This window comes from Asparagus officinalis, chromosome 5 (assembly GCF_001876935.1).
Source record: "Asparagus officinalis chromosome 5, Aspof.V1, whole genome shotgun sequence".
Lineage (NCBI taxonomy): Eukaryota > Viridiplantae > Streptophyta > Magnoliopsida > Asparagales > Asparagaceae > Asparagus > Asparagus officinalis.
The window spans coordinates 104,017,224-104,044,275 of NC_033798.1; the positions used below are offsets into that span (position 1 = coordinate 104,017,224).

At 34.6% G+C, this 27,052-nt stretch overlaps 1 protein-coding gene across 6 annotated transcripts in view; it reads left to right on the forward strand.

Moving 5' to 3' along the window:
* The window catches only part of LOC109840472 (anaphase-promoting complex subunit 4), a 47,188-nt gene continuing 42,080 nt past the window's right edge, over positions 21,945–27,052 (forward strand). For 3 of the 6 annotated variants that reach the window (XR_002246928.1, XM_020409134.1, XM_020409138.1), the window contains exons 1-3: positions 21,945–21,987; positions 26,256–26,378; positions 26,452–26,563. Coding sequence is in view for 5 of the 6 variants with exons in the window: in XM_020409134.1 (XP_020264723.1) it covers positions 26,286–26,378; positions 26,452–26,563 (205 nt within the window). In the remaining variant the exon portion in view is untranslated. Of the gene's footprint in view, positions 21,988–26,092; positions 26,107–26,255; positions 26,379–26,451; positions 26,564–27,052 lie in introns of those variants that run through there. The other 3 variants (XM_020409136.1, XM_020409135.1, XM_020409137.1) reach the window with 3 other exon arrangements.

Consider the following 27,052-nt stretch of genomic DNA (forward strand, 5'->3'; position numbering starts at 1 on the left):
TCATCCACAATGTAGCTTAATCAAGTGATCATCAATGACTAAGAAACTCAGTGGACGTCCACTTAAGTTGACATAAGTTTTTCGCGTTTTTTTAATTTTAATATTTTTTATGTGTTTGTTTGAAATTTTAATTTCTGGGTGTTGTTTGTAACTTTTAAATTTTAAAGTGGTTGTTTGTACTTTTTAGATCTTGAATCGGTTGTTCATAATTTATGAATTTTTCATGGCTCATTTATAATTTCAGAATGCTAAAAGTCTTTTTTGAAATTAAAAAATTTTAGGTTTTTTTTTTGCAATTTCATGAAACCCTCAAAATTAACATATGAGTAAAATTCATTAAAACTCCAATAAGTTTACTATTTGGAACTAAATCCTAAATATCTTTAAATTTCTCACTAAATTTGCTAGAAATTTTGCTAGTAAACACTCAAAACTAACATAATTAGTTCATATGTAATCAAATGAACAGATTAAAGCCAAATAACCTAATAAATTTTACATTTTTTTCACTTAAACCCAATAACATTTGGCAAAAACCCAAAAAATGGATGTTTATAATTTTTAGATTTTCAGAGATTGTTTGTAATTATTAGAATATTCAAGAGGTTGATTATATTATTTGGATTTTAAAGGGGTTTGTTTCCAATTTTTAAAATTTTAGGGGTTTGTTTATACTTTTTATACTTTTTGTTGTTTTTGTAATTTTTTTCAAGGTTTCTTTGTAGCTTTCTAATTTAATGGGTCTATTTATGTTTTTCAAGTTTTTATAGGTCTGTTTGTAAGTATAAATATTTTAGGATGCTATTTATCATATTTTACTATTTATGGGATTTTTTATAATTTTCATTTTTTGTGTGTTTGTTTGAATTTTTAAATTTTTAGGAGTTGTTTGTCATTTTCAAATTTTAAAGGGCTTTGTTTGTATTTTTTGAATTTTTAAAAGGTTGTGTGTAATTTATGTTTTTTGTGGTTCATTCATAATTTTACCAGTACCTTTTTCAATTTTAATCTTTTAAAGGGTTTTTTGTAACTTCATATTTTTAGGGCCTACATTTTTTTCAATGATTTATCCTGATTTGTCTATGGATTTTCTATAATTTTTAGGAATTTAAATGGGGTTGTTTGTAGCTTTCAAAATTTTCTACTTGTTATTTGTAATTTTAGATTTTTTAGGTAGCCATTATAAGTTTTCATATTGTATAGGGTTGTTTATATATTAATCGGTTAAATTGCAAATAAGAATGATTTTAGGGGTATACAATATCCTTAAGGGTTAATTTTAGCTAATATAAATTTTGGAGTAATGGTGTTTTAGAGATTAAGTGCAAAAAATAAAAATGTTTTAGGTGTTTTCTAAAATTATCAAACTTTCCGAAGATTTAATGAGAATTACAAATATTTTTCGAGTTTAATGCTCAATTTAAAATTACGAGAGGTTTATTAAAACTTACTTTTTAAAATAATTAAGGAGGGACGCATTACAATTTTTTAGATTATTTTAATTGTGGATAGTTTAAATTTTTTAGAATTAACAAAAGTTTATTATTAGAATTTTTGACTTTTTTTAAATAGAATTTTCTAATTGTGGATGTGAATAGATTTAACTTAATGATAATTATTAGGAAGATCGAGTTAGTTGGACACGTGTCATATTCTAATATGATAGAAAATTAGTTTCGTTGCTTAATCTCTTTTCATGTCAAATTTTGGTTAAATATTTTACCTTTGAATTATTTGAATATATATTATTAATTAGGATAAGATTAGAATATAGATATTAAGGAAAATATTGACAATGGAAAGTTGTTTCTTAAACTCACACTCTTTAAGGAGTATGATATGATATGAAGTATAATATGATATGATATTATTTACTTCTAAATCCGCATGATTCCAAAATTATTCATACACACAAAACATCCATCATGGTTTTTTTTTACTTTTATATCCCAAATTTGTGTTACAATATGCTATAGAGTTTAGTAAAGTGTTACTGTTAGATCTGAACTACTATATATTGTTAGGTTGTTACAATAATATTAGTTAAGATGTCATGATAAAGGGGTCAAATGCTCAAATTGGGTTTAAAAATAAGGGGCTTCTGTCTTTAGATCCAAAGGTTTATCATGGTTTATGTTTAAACCTAATTATGTTTCTTTGGATCTTCAGACCCAATCAACTTAGCATATTTGTCTTTAAACCTAAATTCTCAAATACCCTCTATACTTATGTAGCCCCCTTTAAAAAAATCCAAGTCTACCCCTCTGTTTCTCTCATTTAATTCTCTTTACATCTAATTTGCTCTTTTATTTCCTTTTTCAACTCTCATAAACCCATTAAATACTTCTCAACTCTCCTAATTTCTAAGGTTCAAATGTAGAAATGGCGACACATCGACGAAGACTGTAGAAAAAGACGAAGAATAGGATTTAGGTGACTGGCGGTCGACCATGGGTGACGCGACGGTCGACCATGGGTGACGCGATGGTCGACCGTAAACATGCATGCAACAGGGGAAAGTCTCTGGACTTTTGGCAGTCAACCGTGATGGGTTCTGTGGTCGACCGCGCCTAAACCCTATAGGTGATTTGGTCTCTAGACTTTTGACGGTCGACCGCGAGATGGGCTCGGCGGTCGACCGCGAGATGGGCTCGGCGGTAAACCGCGTAGCGGGATTAGGCTCGGCGGTCGACCGCGAGATGGGCTCGGCGGTAAACCGCGTAGCGGGATTAGGCCAGAATCTGTTTTCTGCTCCGTTTTGTTTTGAGTTGATATATATTCCTAACCTAATTAATTAAGGTTAAGCAATGATGTTTTGAGTAGTCTTTGAGAGATGATTGTTGCATCCAATTGTGGGATATTGGTGAGAGATTTAGAGAGCTTTGTTTTAGGGTTTTGAGTAATTTTGTAACCCTATTTTGTATTCTCTTCATCTCTAATAGTAAGAACTTCCCCCTCATTTCCCCGTGGACGTAGGAAACTTGCTGAATCACGTAAAATTCATTATTTTGCTGTGATTGTGATTTGTGCTTGTGTTTAGTTGTGATCTACCTCATTCTTATTCGTGTGATTAGAGTTCAACTGTGCACAACAAGTGGTATCAGAGCTACATGTTTGGCTTGGAGCTTGTTCAAAGGATTCGCTGAAGGATTCCTATTTAAAGAGTTAGATCGACAACATGGGAGATGCAAGTACATCGGGTTCATCTCTTACGAAGGCGATAAAGAGTCTGAGCATTAATAATACGAAGATTGATATTCCAAAGTTTGATAGCAAGATCAATTTTGGTTTGTGGAGGTGCTAAGTGATGGATACATTAGATGCACAGAATTTGGAAGAGAATCTTGAGTTACAAGAGAAACCAGCTGATATAGAGGATAAGGTTTGGAAAAAGATAAATAGTAGGGCTTGTGGAGTTATTCGGTCATGCTTAACACCGGATCTTATTTATGACGTGATGAACGAGACGTCGGCGAAGAGATTGTGGGAAACGCTCAATGAGAAGTATCTTACGAAGAGCATTAAGAATCAGTTTTACTTGAAGAAGGGGTTTTTACCAGTTCAAGATGAAGAGAGGAGTTTCCATTAGGGAGCATGTCAACAACTTCATAAAGTTACTTTCAGATATGGCAAATGTGGACATCATGGTTGAGGATGAAGACAAGACGATGCTACTTTTGTGTTCGTTGCTGGAGGATGATTATGGTACGTTCGTTCTCACAATGATCAATGGAAGAACTATTACTAGCTACAAGGAGGTGACCTCGGCATTGGTAAATTATGAGTTGAGGAAGAGTGATGGTGAACCCTCTGAGAAGCTATCGGGAGATGCATTAGCAGTTCAAGGCCGTAGTCCAAACCGTCGCTAAGTCAATCGCTCAAAATCGAAGAATAGAGGTGGTTATAAGAATGTTGGTAGAAATCAATATCGTTTTTGTAAAGAAGAGAGGCATTAAAAGATTGACTACCCAAAGTTGAAAGACAAAGCCAGGAAGAATAAGGGGAAAGCTGTACAAGCTTCAAAAGTGAATGTTACAAAAGCTGTTACTGAACATTCAGATTCAGATTCTTCAGGCTATTTGTGCTCTACACTATTGTCGGTTTGCTATGCCGACTCCACGGAGTGGATGTTGGATTCAGGAGTCATATATCATATTTGTCCGAGGAGGGATTGGTTCTCCATCTTTGAGGAGCTGGAAAGAGGGGATGTCATGCTTATGGGTAATGATTATATATGCCCTATTGGTGGTATTGGTTCAGTTCGGATCAGGATGCATGATGGTGTGGTTAGGGAGTTGAAAGAAGTGAGGTTCGTGCCACAGATGACGAAGAACATTATTTCTTTTGGTACTTTAGAGGCAGCAGATTATCGGGTGACCTTAGAGGATGCTACTGTGAAGGTCACAAAGGGTTTGATGGTGGTGATGCGAGGAGTCAGGGAAAGTTCCTATACTACTTGAAGGGCAAGATAGTTACAGGAAGTCTGACAACTTCTATCACTATAGAGGAGAACACTACCACCTTATGACACACAAGACTTGGACACATAGGTGATAAGTCCCTACAATCGTTGGTGAAACATGGGCTATTGAAAGGTGCTAAGACCTACAAGTTGAAGCTGTGTGAGCATTGTGTACTTAGGAAGAAGACTAGAGTAAAGTTTGGCACCGCTATTCACAACACTCAAGGTATATTGGATTATATTTACACATGTATTTGGGACCATTCCAAGAACACATCACTTGGTAGGGCAACTATTTTATCATTTTTATTGATGACTATCCCAGGAGGAATTGGGTATACCCTATGAAGCATAAATATGAGGTCCTGAATATTTTTGTGGAGTGGAAGAAGAAAGTAAAGCTGCAGACAGGTAGAAAGGTAAAGACTCTTCGTTCAGATAATGGTGGAGAGTACAAATGTGATCCATTTCTGTAGTTTTATCGGTATCATGATATTGGTGATACTTCACAGTTCGAGAGACACCACAACAGAACGGGGTGGCTAAGAGATTAAATTGTACCTTGCTGGAGAAGGTACGATATATGATGACATAGAGTGGATTGCCTAGATCTTTTTGGGCAGAGACGTTGGTTTATGCGAGCCATCTCGTGAACAGGTTGCCGTACACTGTGATATAGGCGAAGACTCCTATGGAGTGTTGGTCTGATTCGGTGGCTAGTGATTATGAGCCGCTTCAGATATTTGGGTATCCTGCTTATTATCATATCAATGATGGTAAATTGAATCCGAGGGCAAGGAAAGCAGTCTTTGTAGGATTTAGAGAATGTGTCAAAGGCTTCAAGTTATGTGATCCACAGGACAAGAAGATAGTCATTAGCAAAGATGTCACATTTGATGAGGCGTACATGATGAAGCCTCAAGTTCCTCAATAGGTGGAGGAAGACCAGATTTGAGAGATATCACAGTAGGTGGAGGATGATGTGACTCCACACACTCCAGATAGCATTGTATCAATTGAGGCTTCTACAAAGGTGATACTGGGAGGAGATGAGATGACAGCCGGGTATATAGAGGATACAGTGGATGGTTAGACACATGAGCAGGGTCATGTTTAGGAGTCTATTATAGCAAATAGACTTAGAAGGGTGATTCGTCGGCCAGCTAGATATAATGATGTTTATGGTCGCATATGCATTATCAGTAGAGGTCGTTGATGATGTGGTTTCATCTACATTCAGGAATGTAGAGTCTAGCTCTGATTCGATCAGGTGGAGGGAAGCTATAGAGGAGGAGATGCAGTCTCTTTAGAAAAATGACACTTGTGAACTTGTAAAGCTACCTAAAGGTAAGAAACCTATTGGTTTTAAGTGAGTATATGCAAAGAAAGAGGGATCTTCTATTAGGGATATTAGGTACAAAGCTAGATTGATTACCAAGGGATATGCACAGCTTGAGAGCGTTTATTACAATAAGGTATTTTCACCCATTGTGAAGCATTTGTCGATTCAGATTTTATTGGCATTGGTGGTATAACTGGATTTGGATTTGGTCCAGATAGATGTTAAGACAACCTTTCTACATAGAGCTTTAGATGAGAAGATCTACATGACACAACCCTTGAGACTCAAAAGTGCAGGAAAAGAAGATTTGGTGTGCAAGCTGAAGAAGTCTCTTTACGACTCGAAGCAATCGCCGCGACAGTGGTATAAAAGATTCGACAAGTTAATAATTAGCTAGGGGTACACAAGAAACCCATATGACCCATGTGTTTATATGCACAAGTTACAGGATGGTGAGTACATATATTTGATATTATATGTTGATGATATGCTTATTGATTCCAGAAATTCTTCGGCTATTCGAAAGTTGAACGAGGAGCTGTCATCCGAGTTTGAGATGAAGGATCTTGGAGAAGCTAAAAAGATATTAGGTATGGAGATCGAGAGAGACGGGGTGAAAGGGAGATTGAAGCTTACACAGAAGAGCTACTTACAAAAGATGTTGAAGAAATTCAGCTTTGATGGTAATACAAAAGCAGTTAGCACCCCCATTGGCTCCCCACTTTAAGATTTTAGCTTTGATGTCACCTGTTTTAGTTGAGGACAGAGATTACATGTCGAAGGTTCTATATGCCAGTGTGGTGGATAGCTTGATGTATGCGATTGTGTGTACGAGACTAGATTTTTCACAGGCCGTGAGCATGATATCGAGGTACATGCATGATCCCGGGAAGGGTCATTGGGAGGCCGTGAAGTGGATTCTACGCTATGTTAAAGGTACCATGGATATTGGTTTGACTTTTCAGAAAGATAAGAAGAATGTGCATGATTGTATTGGTTACGTGGATTCAGATTATACGAGAGATTTTAACAAGCGCCGGTATACTTCAAGTTATGTGTTTATATTGGCAGGAGCACCGGTATATTAGAGATGTATACTTCAGTCTACAGTGGCTCTCTCTACTATAGAGACGGAGTATATGGCGTTAATTAAAGCTGTTAATGAGGTTTTGTGGTTGTATGGATTATTGGAGGGCTTGGGGATTACACAGGAGACCCTTCGGGTATATTATGATAGCACGTCAGTTATTTATTTAGCAAAAAACTAGGTTTATCATGCACGCATGAAGCATATTGATGTCAGATTCCATTTTGTTCATGACGTTTTGGATGATGGAGACGTCATAGTGGAGAAGATCCATACGAAGGACAACCCTACGAATATATTGACCAAAGTTGTTTCAGGTATAAAATTTGGTCATTGTTTAAAGCTATTGAACATTTTTCAATGTTGAGGGCCTTTGGAGGCTATTTGGGTGAACTACTTTCGGCTTGATTCCTTAGGCAAGAGGATACATAGGTAGTCTTTTTGATGCAGCCGGTTGGATTTGTTGATTTCGATGGGGGAGATTATTTGAGCTCTCTTTTGGGTTCCCGACTTGTTGTGGATTGAGTCCGTTGTCGTTGGTTGTTTTCACTTCGTCTTGAACGCAACAAGTAGGACATTTGGATGATTTGGTGTCAGCTCAGTTTTAGAAGAAACTTCACCAAGGTGGAGAATTGTAGAAATGGCGAACATAGCGACGAAGACCGTAGGAAAAGACAAAGAACATGATTTAGGTGATTAGCGATCGACCGCGGGTGACGCGGTGGTCGACCGCAAACGTGCACGCAACAGGAAAAAGTCTCTGGACTTTTGGCGGTCGACCGACCATGATGAGTTCTGTGGTAGATCGCGTCTAAACCCTGTAGGTGATTTGGTCTCTGGACTTTTGGTGGTCGACCGCAAGATGGGCTCGGCGGTCAACCGCGTAGCGGGTTTAGGTCAAAATCTGTTTTCTGCCCCGTTTAGTTTTGAGTTGATATATATTCCTAATCCTAATTAATTAGGGTTAAGCAAGGATGTTTTGAGCAGTCTTTGAGAGAGGATTGTTGCATCCAATTGTGGAAGATTGGTGAGAGATTTAGAGAGCTTTGTTTTAGGGTTTTGAGTGATTTTGTAACCCTATTTTGTATTCTCTTCATCTTTAATAGTAAGAACTCCCCTCCTTGCCCCGTGGACGTAGGTAACTTGCCGAACCACGTAAAATTCGTTGTCTTGCTGTGATTGTGATTTGTGCTTGTGTTTAGTTGTGATCTACCTCGTTCTTGTTCGTGTGATTAGAGTTCCGCTGCGCACAACATCAAATACTAAATTTTGGTGAGGATTCATCTCTTTGGTATTTTAAGGTATAAATTCTTTTAATTTCTTGAATCAAACCAGATACAGTTTAGTCTGACTGCAACTGTAGAGTTAGTGCTCAAAAACATTTAAGTGCACTGCGATGGGTAAGAGAAGTTAAGGAGATAAGAATAATAAGGGAATGACAGTTTCTCCAATTTCTCGAGTGGATCATTTAAAGTTTAGAAGAACCTTATTTTATAGAGTTTAAAGATAGAGCAATTGTAGGTTATTTAAACTGTATAGGCGGACGGAGATTATTAATAATCTCTTTGGTAGTTAGTTTTAGCAAAGTATACCTATGAGAGAGAAAATTAACACTAGAAAGATTGCAAGATATGGCAAAGCACTGTACTGCAGAGCGCATGCATTGTATGCATAAATAGATAGTACATCACTATCAACTAATATAATCGCACTGTTTAATTGCATCTAACACTTCCCCAACTAGAATTTTCTTCGTTTCTTGCTGTTGTCCTCACAAATATTGCGGCGTCCAAAAGCATTGTCAAGTTCATTCTTGCTTCTCTTCACTAAATCAAGTGAAACCTATCTTATGCTTCTCAAATCCTACTCCACCACTACTCCAATCCTTATTATCGATGACTACTCATCGCCTTTCCCTATGAAAATTAAAAAGCTGAAATTGACAAGTTAAGTGTTTGCTTACTCTAATTAGCTAAGGTTTCCTAAAGAACACATTTTCGTGACAAATCCCGGACACGTAGTTAGAATTAACGAATAGGAAAAAATAAATTAGCTTAGTGACTCTAGATATATTCTTAACACTTTGATGAGTGACAACCCTTCTAATCAACTTTGAAGTCCTAATACGAACAAATCCCCTCGCGAAAAATGGGGCTAGTATTGATTAATATCATCGATACATAGAATGTGGAGACGTAGCTAAGCTGGAGAATGCCATTTATAGGTTGAGAAACTAAAGAGTGTAACTGCGAGCTGTGAGTTTGCTTGGCGTAGAAATGGCTTCAAAATTATCTCATCTCGTGGAAAAAGACCTCACAACGTCTTTCCTTCATCACGAGAGAAAGATACTGTCATCAATATCATCAAGGGGCTCAATCAGAATGGTGTAAGCTTATAAAGAAGAGACAAGATTGGAGTTGCCTGCTTTAATCCTTTGGCACTAGCTTGCCCAACTTGGAACCTAGATACGCATCTGCATCTTTAGATAAAAATTGAAAAGACTTGATCATTGTTGAATTTTCTTATAACTAGCTGTTGTTCGCGTATACCCATAAAATTTGCGTGCGCAGCATGTAGAGTTGGGTTCAGAATAGATGGGGAATCTGATAATGACTCGACTTGATAGGCACCTGAAATTATCGACTGACGGTAATTAGTCGAACGGTGGAGAAGTCCTAACAAAAATAATGACAGAATCGATCAATCTTAATCAGAGAAGAGGAGCTTGGAGGCGGGCGGAGTGCAGCTGCTCAATGATATAATTCTCTACGCATCAAGTATCAGCAGTGGGTTTAAAGTCTACTTGTTTATCATTTCGATGGAAGTTAGAAGACAACACGAATGGGTACTACGAGCAGAGTCATGACTTCGGATGATCCCTGTGCTTTCCTTAATTCCTTGGTTTCAATATAAATTAGTTATCAGTTTTACGCGTAGCTAAAAAAGTCGTAGAAGAGGAATTCATCCGTAGAGCTTGACTGCGTGTGAGAAGTTAACTACTTAAGCCTTCAATTAGGAGCAACGTAACGGAATTAAGTGTTGGATTTAATCTAATAAATCTATTTGTGGGCACATATGATTAATCAATATGTTTTGCTATCTTTCAGGATAACCCACTAAAGTGATCAATTAAGTTGGGTTAATGGGTATTTAAATATAATCATGGGGTTATATGTGCAGATACCAGGTTATAATTGTGATTTATTGAGGGGCTAAATTATAAAAGTACAACATCTATAAATAAGGGGTTATGGTCCCTAACCTAGGGTTACATTCTCTAATTCTCTATACCCCATCTAGTAAGAGAAATTCGGATTTAGAGAAACCCTAAGGTTAGAAGATCATTAAAACCCAAATCAAGTTTTCTTCTATGGATTCAGGTATAAGCTTCCGCTCATTTATGATTCTTGTTAATCTCTTTGAATTAATCATGGCTATATGGTTTTAGATCTCAAGTTTTTTGGTTTAGATCTAACAAGTGGTATTAGAGTCAGGTTGATTAATTCTTAGGGATTTAAGTTTTATTGGATTTTTTGATCCTAAATCTCTGGTTAAATATTCAGTTTTGTTTTTCGGATGAACAATAATTTTTTTGTTCGGATGAACAGTAACGAAAATTTTCGGATGAACAATAAAGTTTTTTCTGATGAACAGTAACTAAAAAATCGGCGGTGGACAGTAACTTTTTGGAATTTTTTGGCTTTTTCGGCGGTTTTTTCTTGGATCTGGATCAAGAAAACTCATTTTTCGATTCTAGATCTGTTTTTTGATTTAATGGCGGCGGGGTTTGTTTTTAACCCTAAGGGTTCGTGCGTGAAAACGTGGCGAACATTAAGGAGGTGGTTACCTCAAATTTTAGCGAAGCAGTAAGCTTCAAACGAACCTCGCGTTCGTTCAATTTTAACCGAACTTCGCGTTCAAACGAACTTCGCATTCGTTCTCAAGTGAGCCTCGCGCTCAACGAACTTCGCGTTCGTTCTAATGTGAGCCTCGCGCTCAGTTCTAAGGTGAACCTCGCGTTCGTGCTTCAGTCGAACCTCGCGTTCGTGCTTCAGTCGAACCTCGCGTTCGTGCTTCAGTCGAACCTCGCGTTCAATTTTTTTTAACGAACCTCGCGTTCGTTCTCAAGTTGAACCTCACGTTCATTTTTCAAACGAACCTCGCGTTCGTTCTCAGACGAACCTCACGTTCGTCCTTAAGTGAGTCTCGTACTCAATACAGTCGAACCTCGCGTTCGAAGTCAAGCGAACTTCGTGTTCACTATGGTTAAGCCTCACCTTTTTTTATGGGTCCACTTTGGTATACTTAATTTATTCAATTAAGTTATGGGCCCTAATTAAGCTGTGAGACCCCAATTAAGTTTTTGGAAATTCAGTTGATTTAAATTAAAACTTTTAATTTAAATCTAATTTGGTTTTTAATCAATTATTTAATTCAAATATTATGACACTAAGGTATTAAGGTTGTCTCTCACTCCAATTGATTAATTGAAACAAGAAGTTGCCAAAGTAACCTCTCTTGTGTAGATTATTCATGAGGAATGTGAGATGTTTGTGTGTATGCTTTCGTGTAAATATTTAATCGGCCCAAAGGAAGATTAATATTTATTTAGACTGTATACACATCTGCGATGATAAGCGTATGACAATTATAAGGTTTACATGTGAATAATGAATCGATCCAAATATAGTTTCATTATTTGACATGAGTTATTGTCAATGTTTGATCATTGCAATAAGGTATCACTTACAAGTTAATATTACTGTCCAAAGACTTGATATTAATGTTGTGCCCGATATCTTGGATGGAGATTGCCATTATTTGAATTTTATTGATTATGGTTATTGATGTGAGCATTTTTGTTTTATTTCAGCTAATGCAGCTGCTGCAACAATTTTTGCTAACATCAACTCAATTCCCATACTAAATGGGATAAAATTTTAGGTTTGGAAAGAGAACATATTAATTGTTCTTGGCGGCATGGATCTTGACTATGCATTAAGAACTGAACAACCCCAACCTCTCAATGCGGATAGCACTCCTGATGCAAAGAAGGAGCATGAGAAGTGGGAGCGTTTAAATCGCATGAGTCTTATGATCATTAAGCGCGGCGTTCCGGAAGCCTTCAGGGGCATAGAATCCGAAGGGATTACTAAGGCTAAAGATTTCCTTGCCGAAATTGAGAAGCGTTTTGCGAAAAACGATAAGGTAGAAACAAGCACGCTTTTAGCTCGCTTGATTTCGATGAAGTATAAGGGCAAAGGAAATATCAGGGAGTACATTATGGAAATGTCTCATATTGCTTCAAAGCTTAAGGCACTTAAACTCGATCTTTGTGACGAGTTATTAGTGCATCTGGTTCTGTTGTCTCTTCCTGCACAGTTTAATCAATTTAGGGTCAGTTATAACTGTCAAAAGAAGAAATGGACTCTAAATGAGCTCATTTCATACTGTGTGCAAGAAGAAGACAGGTTGAAGCAAGATAAGACAGAAAGTGCTCATTTGGCCTATGCCTCTAAGGATAAGGGCAAGAAAAGGAAGAATGATAAGGAAGCTGCTAACGGTCCAGTTGAGAAGAAACAACATAAGGATAATCATGGTTGTTTATTCTGTAAGAAGCCTGGACATGTAAAGAAGGACTGTACAAAATATCACGCTTGGCGTGATAATAAGGGTACGTTCCTTGCTTTGGTCTGTTCTGAGGTTAATTTAGCTTCAGTACCTAGAAACACTTGGTGGTTAGACTCTGGTGCTACTACTCACATAAGTGTTTCTATGCAGGGTTGCCTGAGCTACCGAAAGCCAAGTGATGTTGAAAGACACATCTTTGTGGGCGACGGACAATCGGTAGATGTGGAAGCAATTGGGCACTTTAGGTTGTTGTTAGGAACTGGTTCTTATTTGGACTTAAAAGATACTTTTGTAGTACCGTCTTTTAGACGGAATTTGATTTCAGTTTATGTATTGGACAAATCAGGTTATTCTTGTTCATTTCGAAACAATCAATTCAGTTTATCTTTTAATTCAAATGTTGTGGGAACCGGTTATTTGAGTATTTATGACAACCTATGTTTGCTTGATATAATTGCTTCTTATAATGAATCCTTGCATGTAGAATCACGTGGTACTAAGCGTAAATTAAATAAGGAAAATTCAGCGTCATTATGGCATAAGCGCTTGAGTCATATTTCAAAAGGTAGAGTTGAGCGTCTTGTGTCTGATGGCATTTTGGATTCCCTTAATTTTTCGGACTTCGACGTATGTGTTGAATGTATCAAGGGAAAACAGACCAAAGTGAAAAGATTAGGTGCCAACAGATCTTCGGATGTCTTAGAATTGATACATACGGATATTTGTGGGCCATTCCCTACGGAATCCTGGAATGGTCAACAATATTTTATATCATTCATAGACGATTACTCACGTTATGGGCACCTATATCTTATTCATGAAAAATCTGAGTCTCTGGACATGTTCAAAGCCTATAAAGCTGAAGTTGAGAATCAACTCAACAGAAGAATTAAAACCGTCAGATCTGATCGTGGTGGTGAGTACTACGGTAGATATGATGGTTCAGGTGAACAACGTCCAGGACCATTTGCTAGATACCTAGAGGAATGCGGTATCGTCCCACAATACACCATGTCGGGTTCACCTAGCATGAATGGTGTAGCTGAAAGACGAAATAGGACTCTTAAGGATATAGTAAGAAGTATGATTGCTCATTCTTCTTTACAAGAGTCACTCTGGGGAGAAACACTTAAGACAGCAGCTTACATTCTGAATAGAGTACCAAGTAAAGCAGTTGCTAAAACACCTTATGAGCTTTGGACTGGTCGAAAGGCCAGTTTAAAGCATTTACATATTTGGGGATGTCCAGCTGAGACAAGGTCTTATAGGCCAAATGAAAAGAAATTGGACTCCAAAACAGTTAGCAGCTACTTTATTGGATACTCTGAACGCTCTAGGGGCTATAAGTTTTATGATCCCACTATAAGGAATATTTTTGAGACGGGAACAGCAACATTCTTTGAGGATGTTGAGTTTGGGGGGAGAAATAAGGTTAGAGACATTAGTTTTGAGGAGGAATTGGCTTCAGATCCAATCCATACAGTTACTTTTGACAATATTCAGGTTCCTATACCTGTTGTTGCTCAAGAAGTAAATCCGGAACCTCAAGATGATAATGTTGAACAACTCCCTGTTCCAGAAGAACAAACTCAACAACCTCAAGAACCAGTGCCATTAAGGAGATCCACGAGAGAAAGGAGAAATGCTATTCCGGATGATTATATTGTATTTCTCCAAGAACATGAGGAAAGTAGTGGAATGTTGGAAGATGATCCAATCAACTTCTCTCAGGTCATGAAAAGTTCTAACTCTCAACAGTGGATTGATGCCATGAATGTAGAGTACAAGTCTATGCAAGATAATAAGGTTTGGGAACTTGTCCCATTACCAGAAGGTGCAAAACCAATTGGTTGTAAATGGATTTTTAAAACCAAGCGGGATGCAAATGGTAATGTGGAGAGGTATAAGGCACGTCTTGTGGCTAAAGGCTATACTCAAAAGGAAGGCATTGATTATACAGAGACTTTCTCTCCGGTTTCATCGAAAGACTCTTTCAGAATAATCATGTCACTTGTTGCTCATTATGATCTTGAGTTACATCAGATGGATGTTAAGACTGCATTTCTCAATGGAGACATTGATGAGATGATTTATATGGTGCAACCAGAAAACTTTGTATTAGGAGATCCAAAGAATATGGTTTGCAAATTAAGGAAATCTATCTATGGACTCAAGCAAGCCCCTCGTCAATGGTATCATAAGTTTCAACAAATAATTATATCGTTCGGTTTTGAGATGAACATTGTTGATGACTGTGTATATCACAAGTTCAGTGGGAGTAAGTATATTGTTCTGGTTCTGTATGTTGATGACATCTTGCTTGCCACTAATGATATAGGCATGTTGCACGAAACCAAGAGATTTCTATCAAAGAATTTTAAGATGAAAGATCTTGGGGGACGCCTCTTTTATATTAGGGATCCAGATACATCGAGATCGCTCTCGGGGTATTCTTGGATTATCACAAAAGAGCTATATCGATAAGGTACTTAAAAGATTTGGCATGCAAGATTGCAGACCAGGTGATACCCCTGTTGCTAAAGGAGACAAGTTTAGTCTCAATCAGTGCCCTAAAGGTAACCTTGAAATTCAGGAAATGCAGAAGATTCCTTATGCTTCGGCTGTAGGAAGTCTAATGTATGCTCAGGTATGTACGCGTCCGGATATTGCGTACATTGTTGGGATGTTAGGCAGATACTTAAGCAACCCTGGTCTGGATCATTGGATAGCAGTCAAAAGGGTTATGAGGTATCTTCAGAAAACAAAAGATTACATGCTCACATACAGAAAATCAGAAAAATTAGAGGTCATTGGGTATTCGGATCCAGATTTTGCTGGATGCCAAGATAGCAGGAAGTCTACATCAGGCTACATTTATATGTTAGCAGGAGGAGCTATATCATGGAAAAGTGTCAAACAAATACTAGTAGCTTCCTCCACTATGGCAGCAGAATTTGTAGCCTGCTATGAGGCATCCAATCAGGGAATATGGCTGCGAAATTTTGTCACGAGACTGCGCATTTTGGAAAATATTGAAAGACCACTAAGGTTATATTGTGACAATAAATCTGCAGTAATGTATTCCAATAACAACAGGAGCTCAACTAAGTCAAAACATATTGACATTAAGTTCCTGGTTGTGAAAGAAAGGGTACAGAGTGGACAAATATCTATAGAGCACATTGGGACAAACTCCATGATAGCTGATCCTCTTACTAAGGGACTGTCACCTAAGGTTTTTCATGAGCATACTGCTCATATGGGTGTGGTATTATTTGAGGATATTATGTTTTAGTGGGAGTTTGTAATTGTGGTGCTTTATGTTTGGTTGTATTGTTTGATCAGAATAAAGTATTCAGTTAAGACACTCTGTTACATTATGTTTGGTTTTGACCTCACTAAGGAGGACCAGTTGAAAATAGACATGTACTGATCACATTGCATGTAATTTTCATGCTGCACATCCATGATTGATCTAGGTCTTTTGATTGTATTGGTATATGTGACCATTGATGGGTCGAGTCACGATAAATGTGACGAAGGCCGCTTTGATCCTATATTGATATAGTCAATGGACGAGATTGTTCGGAAATACCTTTTCAGTGATAGCAATTTTTGAGCTCATAAGGTTATACACAATTTAAGGAATCATATGGTGCCCAAGTGGGAGATTGTTGGATTTAATCTAATAAATCTATTTGTGGGCACATATGATTAATCAATGTGTTTTGCTATCTTTCAGGATAACCCACTAAAGTGATTAATTAAGTTGGGTTAATGGGTATTTAAATATAATCATGGAGTTATATGTGCAGATACCGGGTTGTAATTGTGATTTATTGATGGGCTAAATTACAAAAGTACAACATCTATAAATAAGGGGTTATGGTCCCTAACCTAGGGTTACATTCTCTAATTCTCTACACCCCATCTAGTAAGAGAAATTCGGATTTAGAGAAACCCTAAGGTTAGAAGATCATTAAAACCCAAATCAAGTTTTCTTCTATGGATTCAGGTATAAGCTTCTGCTCATTTATGATTCTTGTTAATCTCTTTGAATTAATCATGGCTATATGGTTTTAGATCTCAAGTTTTTTGGTTTAGATCTAACATTAAGCTCTACAAAAATAGGCATAACCTTAACTTGGACCTTAAAATTCCTTTTTACCTGCAGAAACAAGACTAGGTTACCGCAATATTGGAATGCATGGTAAGATTAATTTGGTCAAACTGAAATATAGACATAAACTACTCTCTACCATAAATACACCAATTAATCATCTTCTCGCGCTAAGATAATTAATGTGATCTCTTCCATTGTGATTTAACTATGGTTTTTGGTAGGCGTGGAAGTAGAAATACTGATTTCAACTTCTGCAGAGGTAAATTCAAGAAGGGTCCGGTTACAAAGAATATGATGTTGATCCGCCTTTTCCTATGTAAGTTGATCATGAGTGCTACTGCAAGCTCTCATGTGAGCTGACTTGCAGAAGAAATAGAATAAGGGAGATATTTGAGAGCTTTTCACATTGCAATTGATTTTGCAATCTTATATGTGATTACTTACGAAGTTGCCAAGTTTCCATGCATATGCATTTATCCCCCGATAGTAATCATACTCCCTTTAAAAGCACGAATTCGGGAAAATCTTTCTATGGTCAGTATTACCCTTAGATTTTTTTGAATATTACATTGTTATCCTAATCTATTCTAATTTTAATCATATCTTATCTAATTCCATGTGAACTATCTATAGGTCAACAATTTAAAAAAAAAGTTATTTTGAATATTTTACTTAAACCTTAATCTATTCAAATACTAATTATATCCTATATTAACTCCATATGAACTACCTATAACTCAAAAATATAGAAAAAAATAAGATTAAGAAATTATACGCAGATAACATATTATAATACATGAAGTATTATAAAAAAAACCCAAAAGTTTCAAAATTTGCATATAATAGCCTTAAAATTTTAAAATTAAACAAAACACCTTGACTTTTTAAAACTTAAAAACAAACATGATATCTAAAAATTTAAAACTTGTAATTAACACCCTCAACATTTTAAAAATTATAAAAACAACATCAAAAGTTTAAAGGCTAAATTAAATTTATATACCCTATGTGTTTCGCTCTTGAAGCAGTTATATACCCTAAGTTACAAAATATAGCAAAAAATACCATGAGTTAGTAAAAATTTGCAAGTTGGTACCTTCTGTTAACCAGCTGTGAGAATATTCTCTGAAATATTCCCACGTGCTGGACCTATGACCAACTTGAATACTTCTTACCCTCATTTATTGTATTATTTACTGTATTACCTACCCCCCACCCTCCGGTGCAAATTAGATTATTTTCATCATCATCTTCTTCTTTACGTGACCTCCAACTTCTTCTTCCTCTTTAATATGGGTAACAATAGAAAATAAGAGCTTTCATTATGTTGGGGGTAGGTTAATTCTTAAGGAGGGGCGTTATTGTCCTTTTATGTATTTTTCCAACTCAGGGTATTTTTTTGCTATGTTTTGTAACTTAGGGTATATAACTGCTACAAGAGCAAAACAATAGGGTATATAAGTGCCATGTAGCCATGTTTAAATTACAAGAAAACATTCTAAAATTCAAAGATTTAAAAACTTAGAAACAATATAGATGGATTCCAGGGATTACCATTGGGCACATAAAAATTTTAAATTAGTAAAAAAAAAATAACCTCAAAGGTACAAAAATTACAAAAACTCTCTCAAAAGTAAAAAATTATTAAAAAATTCTAAAATTTTAAAACTTATAACTGGTACATATAAAATTTAGAAATTATCAGCAGATTGCTAAAAATATAAAATTTTTAAAAAACAACCCAAAATTTTAGTAATTATAAAAATACTTTCAAATTTTTAGAGTTACGAGAAATATTCTAACATTTAAAAACTTATCACCAATATATAAAACATGAAAATTATAAGCGCCCAACTTAAAATTTAAAATTTTCATAAAATACTATCAAAGTTTAAAATTGCAAAACACACCCTCAAAATTTTAAATCACAAAAGGTTGAAATTTGCCAAAGAAAAGAGGAAATGTTTGATATTATTATATTAAGATATAATAGGTTAGTATTAATTAATTATAATGTATAAACATTTATCTCTAATGTTGATAATATTTATTTATAAAGTAAAAAAATACAAGGAGTTATGTATGGAGAAACTATCAGAAAGTACAGAGATATCCTTTAAAAGAACTAAGTTGTTTTCATTTCAAATGGAAAAGTAAAGGAAATAAACTCAAATTTCAGAAACATTTATGAATCACCTGAATTGACATTAATAAAAAGCATATCGAGCAAAGAAGCACTAACTGAGTTCTTTTTGAAGAACATACTGAACAATCATGTCCTAAATAAAAAAACATTATTCATGAAAAGTACAAGAAAAATTAGTAAGTACTTATAAATTTTCATACTTTATTCTAAAAATACTAAAGGAATCATAAAGTTAATATAAAATTTTATATAAATAATCTTGTAATAGAAACTAGCGTGAAGCCATTGATCAACTACATTGTGAGATATAATAAACTAGATAAGATGGGAAAATCACTATAATGGACAAAAAATATGCACACTGTAAGTAAAAAAATTAAAATTAAAATTTTTCTTTTCTCTATATAGTGGCACGACTCTGCAAGTACCCTTATTTGGGGATATGACTACCAACGAAAGATTAATTTTTAAGAACACGATCAAAGATAAGAATGTAATGGTACTATGAGATTTCAAAATCTTTAAATATGAAGGTTACATATTTTACAACTAAAATTCTTATTAAAGGCCCCACTAAATATAAAATTCATTTTATACCTGTCTCAAATTTGTATGAAAGATATGCATGTCATCGTAAATTGTGTTAATAATATATCAACTTATTGAAGAAATAAGAGATAGATAAGCAAACCAAGCAGACATCCATATAACACGATAAAGAAAAAATATTACACTTTAAAGCTAATATGCAGGACTCATTCAAAACAAGCTGCTAAAACAAAAGCATCTTCATCAAGGCTTTTTATAAATGCAACACAAATTTAAATTATTTAATATTTTTAAAAATAGCTTAATTTTTAAGTAAAATCAGGAATCTTTAGAAGTGATTATTTTTTTATATGGTTATGTGGATGCTTTTATCATATAAAAGTGTAATAGAGTTAGCATTAATATTTATTTTATGATTTTTTTTCTAAAGTCTATCACTGATTAGCAACAAAATTTATATTCTCTTTAGTTTCATTCTAGCCCACTTTTAATTATTCATATTGTCTTATTGGCTTTAATTATTCATCCTTCTTTTATAACATTATCTTTTCAAGTGTTTTTTACTTTTACAACATTATACTTTCTTAAGTCAAGCTTGGTTTCATGCTGATCTAAATAACGCGAATATTCAAATTAGCTTTAGATTATAGTTATTTCTTATCAATTCAATTATTACATGAAAATTTTAAATTTGGTGTAGCCCATTCAAACAAACATTAAAAAAATAATCACAATAATAAAGTTTGAAAACATTAGTGAGAAAAACAATCAAAGTGGATCTGAGAAACAAATTTTAGTAAAGAAATAAGTCAAAAATACTTAATCATAATATTTAATCACGTGTATTGCACGTGCATAAATCCTAGTCGTTATAGTTTGTAAGATCTTCCTCTTTTCAGGATTCACATGCTACTTATAAGATTGGTTCAATCTTGCATCTCATGAATATTTTTCTAGTCTTTTGAAAAAGGGTTTGATGATTATGAGGTAACAACTTATTTAGCAAAAATGAGCTATCATGAGATAAAAATAGTACTATCCACACTTTTTGATGTAACTAATAGACTGGGCCTCACCATATGGCTATACCTTAATAGCTTATTTATCAGAATGAGCTGTCATCTAACTATACCCACTTTTTCCTTTGTAAATGTAAATTACGATATATGTTGAAGACCATTTCTTTTATATTGGCCCTAATCAGACACTTTAGATGTCTATTCAGGTTGTCAAAAACTATAGTGGTTAACCAGACTCAAACCATTGCCATTCCAATTCTTTCAATTTTCTGCCAATTGAAGAGGCCCTAATTTCTATCTTAGCTTCTTCAAAGGTTTTATCATTTGTTTACTTTGATGTCGTTGCTGGTCGCCACGTGGCTGAACATGAGATAAGTGGTAAATGGTTACCATTGGATGCCCGCTTGCAGTGGCATCTGTATTAGTGATATAATACTGTTATACTTTGAAGTTGATACACGTGAAAAAACCCGTGAAAATATAAGGGAAATATTGAGATAACTTGTGTATGTTATAGTGCAATAGAATAAATAAGAACGTGTTACACTGCGAATTTACCGTCGAAATCCCAAAGTCCTCCTCTTTGTGCATGTGTTTTTTTGGTTTGTTTCAGCAGAATTAGGGCTTTTCCAGCTTTACCATTGCACTTTTATATCTCTCTCCGTTGGACTAGAAAAATGTAAATATTGATGGAATTTTTTAATGTAATTTCGTCATTTTAAGTAGATAATATTTAACTTTTGCGCGTTGTGGATATGAAATTTTCTAATTGTATATCTCTTATTTTCATAGTATTAATTATCTTCTTTATATATATAATTAATATTAAAAAAAGATGCTTTTTTAAAATAGGAAGCTAAAGATAAGCTTTTGAATGAGGGGTATAAGTTTTAGGGGAAAACATGAAATGCATGAGTGCATAGTTCATATTGAAGGGGCAATGGAATTCTATTGATGACAAACTCGAGGATTATATGATAAAAGAATAAAATCAAAATGGTCAAACTAAAGGATTATATTATGGGATAACTATAAATGTTAAAATTATTTAATGTATTCACAGTCCAATATGTTTTATGTGCAAATTTAGATGTTACTTTCATTTAAGGGCATTACGAGAGAACCAACTAAGATGGTGTGTCCATATGCAATAGAAGCCATTAAAATACACTAATACAATCCTTTGGGATTATGATTAATGGAGTAAGATGATGAGTTGAAGTAGGCAAAAGAGAACATGACTAGAAGCAATTATGTAAAAGAGAATTTAAGGACGCTACCCCTAACACTAGTAGAATTTTAGGTATCCTTGACGGTAACATTAGCTGTCAAGAATGTTTAACAGGCCGTCAAGAATGTTGCCGTTAACATTCTACACTGGAGTTCAACATGCTTAACAGAGGCCCGTCAAGGATAATTTGGGCCCATAGTAAAAAAATGGTGAGACATTTTGGGCCCAAAGTAAAAAACAAAAAATGGTGGGAGAATAGCCCCCAATTTTTCACCCAAAATCAAATCTAAGGTTCTCTCTCTCTCTCTCTCTCTCTCTTTTATCTTTTTTCCTCTCTCCCTACCCCAACTCAGATCCCCCTCCACCGCCGCCGCCGCCGCCCCCACCTGTCCTCTAGGTATTTTCAATGTCAAATTTTATTTTTTAGCAATTATTATGGTTTATTGTTTTATTTTGTTTGAATTACTCAAATTCAAAACCCTAATTAACCTTAAACCTAATTCAATCCCAAAGATTAAGATCCTAATTCAAATCTTATAAATCTAACAAGAATTATCCTAATACTAAACCCTAATAACATTACATTAAGTCTAGAACCCTAATTAAATTGACTTTCACCTTAATTTTATCTCTAATGAAACTAATTTAACTTTACTATCCTTAATCATTCTTCTAATGACGTTAACTAAACAAATATCTTAAATTATACTAATTTTAACCTTAATTGAATTACCTAAATCTAGAACCCCAATTCAACTAAACTTAACCAAAATATCACATTAATATAAACACTAGTTAACTAATATAACTTTAATAGCTCTAACCCTAATCACATCTAGTCTAATTAATTAAACTAGTCTACAAAAAATAATTTGAGTAATAACCCTAATAACATTATCCTCCACATTTAAAATTAATTAAACTAATCTACAAAAAATAATTCGACTAATAAATCTAATAATATTACCCTAATAACATTATAATAAGTCTAGAACCCTAATCAAATTGACTTTCACCTTAATTTCATCTCTATTAAAACTAATTTAACTTTACTAACCCTAATCATACTTCTAATAACCCTAATTGAATAAATTACTTAAATTATACTGGTTTTAACCTTAATTAAATTACCTAAATCTAGAATCCCAATTCAACTAAATTTAACTCAAATATTACATTAATCCAAATATTAGGTAGTTAACTAATATAACTTTAATAGCTCTAACTCTAACCACATTTAGTCTAATTAATTAAACTAATCTACAATAAATAATTCGACTAATTACTTGAATAATATTACCCTCGACATTTAGTGTAATTACAAAAAATAATTCGACTAATAACTCTAACAATATTACCCTAATAACATTACAATAAGTCTAGAACCCTAATTAAATTGACTTTTATCTCTATTAAAACTAATTTAACTTTACTTACCCTAATCATACTTCTAATAACCCTAATTGAACAAATTACTTAAATTATATTAATTTTAAACTTAATTAAATTACCTAAATCCAGAGCCCCAATTCAACTAAATTTAACCCAAATATCACATTAATCCAAACATTAGGTAGTTAACTTATATAACTTTAATAGCTCTAACTCTAACCACATTTAGTCTAATTAATTAAACTAATCTACAAAAATTAATTGGACTAATTGGCCTAGTAATATTACCGTCGACATTTAGTGTAATTAATTACACTCATCTACAAAAAATAATTCGACTAATAACTCTAAAAATATTACCCTAACAACTTTACAATAGGTCTAGAAACCTAATTAAATTGACTTTCACTTTAATTTCATCTCTATTAAAACTAATTTAACTTTACTTACCCTAATCATACTTCTAATAACCCTAATTGAACAAATTGCTTAAATTATACTAATTTTAACCTTAATTAAATTACCTAAATCTAGAATCTCAATTCAACTAAATTTAACCCAAATATCACATTCATCCAAAAACTGGTTCACTAATATAACTTTAATAGCTCAAACCCTAACCACATTTAGTCTAATTAATTAAACTAATCTACAAAAAATATTTCGAAGATTATCATGTACAGGATGACTTGGGTGGATAATGTGGGTTGTTTTGATAACTATGATAAGATTGTTGTGTTTGTTGATGTCTTTGAGTGTATTTTTTATTCAAATATTATCGTGTACAGGATATTTGTTGTATATACAGAAAAAAATCTATTTTTTGGAAATTTTTTCGCAGATTATGTACATCCTTGATGGCCACACGATGGGCCGCCTTTAGGGATGCTTGCAAACATCCTTGATGGCAACACCGTCAAGGATGGACAGTCTCGATGTTTGCAAATTTCTTTGACGGCGGCCTGTTAGGATGTTTTGCCCCGTTCATCATTGACAGGACTTTTATCGACGGGCCTTCGTCAAGGATACATATTTTTGACGGAAAGTTGTGCATTCTTGACCGGAATACCTGCCACGGATGCCCAAAATTTTTCTAGTGTAAAATTTGGGATAAAGACCTTGTTGTCGTTGTTATTTTACGGTTAGGAATTGGGTGGTTCATCTTCTCTATATTGGCAGGTTGTTTAGCTTTAACTAATGGCCCGTTTGGTTGATTTGAAGTATCAGAAGGAAGAAGTAGATCAAATCTATTACTTCTAAAATTATCAAGTAGGAAGACATAAGTACTACTTGTTTTGTATGTTTCATAATCTTTTGGAAGTAGAGGAAGTAGTATCTCTTTCACTTTATTCACTTTCTTGTTTGGATAACAATTACAAATATTGTTAGGAAGAGAGAAAGAGGAACTTTTAGGATTTTATTTAGAAAGAGAGAATATCCATGCAATAAGAAATTTGATTTTATTTAGAAGTTGTCTAAGTTTCAGTTACTTTTGAGGTATTTCTGATCCTTAAGGGGAGGAAAAGATTCAATTGTAGGGATGATATGTAGGCGCTATGTCAGCATGTAAGAAAGCACTGAAAGTAGCTTTTTCAGGAAAACATACTTTTACTCGAAAATAGTAGAAATAGTCTTTATTTCTTTACTTTGGTTACTTCGTAGCTACTTCCGTGCGAATAAATAGACCCTAAGCATGTTTGGTTGGTCAAAAACCAAGAAACCGCATTATAGGAAACCTATTTCCTATAAAATTTCCTTTTTCTTTTGTTTGATTCCCACTTGAAAATCAAGAGGGAGAATAAGATGACACCTTCACATTTGTTAATTTGAAACTGTTTCTAGAAAATTAATTTAAAAATTCTTTGTATGGAAATTATTTGGAAACCTATATGATATTTTCTGTGTCAGATTTCCCCTTTTTATTTTCTAGGAAATGATGTGAACAGTCCCTGGTGAAAATGAAAAGCCCACTTGATGACTGGCCCATAACCCAAACCCATTACACGAAATAAAAATAAAGCCTAACCTCAAATCTCAATACCCCTTTCTCTCTCCTCTTTCTCGCCGCTCCCTCCCTCCCCCTCCATAAGCGATCCAGGCGATTCAAATTCTAGCTTTGCCTCTTCGTCTCCGCCTCTGAATCGCATGTCAGTTTGCCGAAGTTCTATGCATTCTCTGTCTTTCTCTTTTCTCTTTCTCTAATTTTCTTTTTAACCTTCAATTCCCTCATCATGGCCCCTTAATGTTGCTGCTACAATTACTTATTCATGTTATTAAGTTGCTTTGCCAATGCTTCTGTCACTTTGGACTAAGAGGCAGCTTATTTCGTATCTGTAAGTTTTTTTTGGGTGTGTGGAGAGTACTGCTGCAACTTTTTCATTGAGTTGTTTGAATTAGAGTTGATTTTTATTAATGAATTAATAATCATTATTATCATTTTATTCTTTTGCTTTCTGGATTCTTTTGAGTTGGGTTTCTGATTAATAAAAGATTGGTTGACTTTGCTTTTTCAGGGTCATAATCAGCAACTCTTTTATCTACTGCTGTAATTTTCAAAATTTCCAATCCTTAGAGTAGAACTTTATCCTTTCTAAACTATTTGAAAGCTTTGCTATATCTGAGACTGTTCTTATTATTTGAGTTGATTGTCTTGTAACATATTGGTGCCTTGTTTGAGTTATTTGTTGAAAGGTTGTGAATTTGACATAATGAATGTTTTATATCCTTGTTTCTGATTAATAATTTTTTCGGTTCTACTAGTGTTTATATGATATCACTCTTGCTTTAGAAGTGGTTTAGTGCTAAACTGCTGATTTAGTCCAGGACCATGGCATGATTCATGTCACTCCAAATGTAGACACCAGGGGATAATAGTAAGTGCATTCAAATGAACTGATTGTATGATGAATGAAAGTCAAACAAATATATGTCTAATGATAATTGGGTCATTCAGGTTGCACGGGTTGGGTTGGGTAAGCCATTTAATAAATGTGTCGGGTAGCATTGACCTATTTACTAAATAGGTCAGGTTGGGTCAAGCTTATACAGGTCGGGTCAACTTTGACCTGACCCAACCCGACCCGACGGTCCTGTGTGCCACCCCTAGTCCCTGACTCTCCTCTAGGTTTTTGTTTACTGATCTTTAACATTTGTCGATTAGGGTTTAATGTTAATTTGTTCATAATTAGGGTTTTCATTTTTGTCTACCAAAGTCTTTAATGAGCTTTCTGGACCGAAATGTCACATATGCTCACTCTTTTAACATTTGAGCAGCTCTATCCCACCTTCAATTCTTACAGAGACATGGCTGAAGATGAGATCGACGCTGAGCTCGAAGAATCTACTTCAACGGCTATCCCTTTTCAGCTCCAGTTTGAAAAGCCAATCCCTTCGCTGGTTCTAATTGCTAAAACCCTGAACTTCTTTTGTTCACCTAAATTTTAATTCTTCTTCTTCATTTTGTTTTTAGATTAAGATTGCGGAATGGAATCCAGAGAAGGATTTGCTTGCTATGGTCACTGAAGAATCCAAGGTCTTCCTCCATCGATTCAATTGGCAAAGGCTTTGGATGATCTCTCCAGGTTTGTCATTAAGCATTTGTAATGCAACCGTTATTCACTTTTTCGTTCAAGTTTTAGCAACTTGGTGGGTACTATTACTATTAAGCATTTGTAATGTAACATATTATTATGTCAGATTCAGTTCTAATGTCAACCTAAAAACCAATATTGGTAAGGTTTGAGATATATTTTTGACATATAAAGCTGAGATCATTTTCGATTATTCGATTCATCGTGATTTTAACAGGAGATGGATGATGTCAGTTTCTATACATTTAATAAAAGCCTCCCTTTTGGTGTTTGCATAACATGCATAAATTTTTTAGAAATTCCAGAAATATTCTCGTACTTTGGGAAAATAAAGGTAACATCCTCACACTTGCAGGAAATGCCCTTACTATTGGTAAAATTAACGTAAATGCCCCACATTTGAAAAAATTAAATGCCCTCAAACTTGGAAAATCCCAAAAAAATAAAAAAGCCTAATCATTAGCTCCCTTGATAATTCGA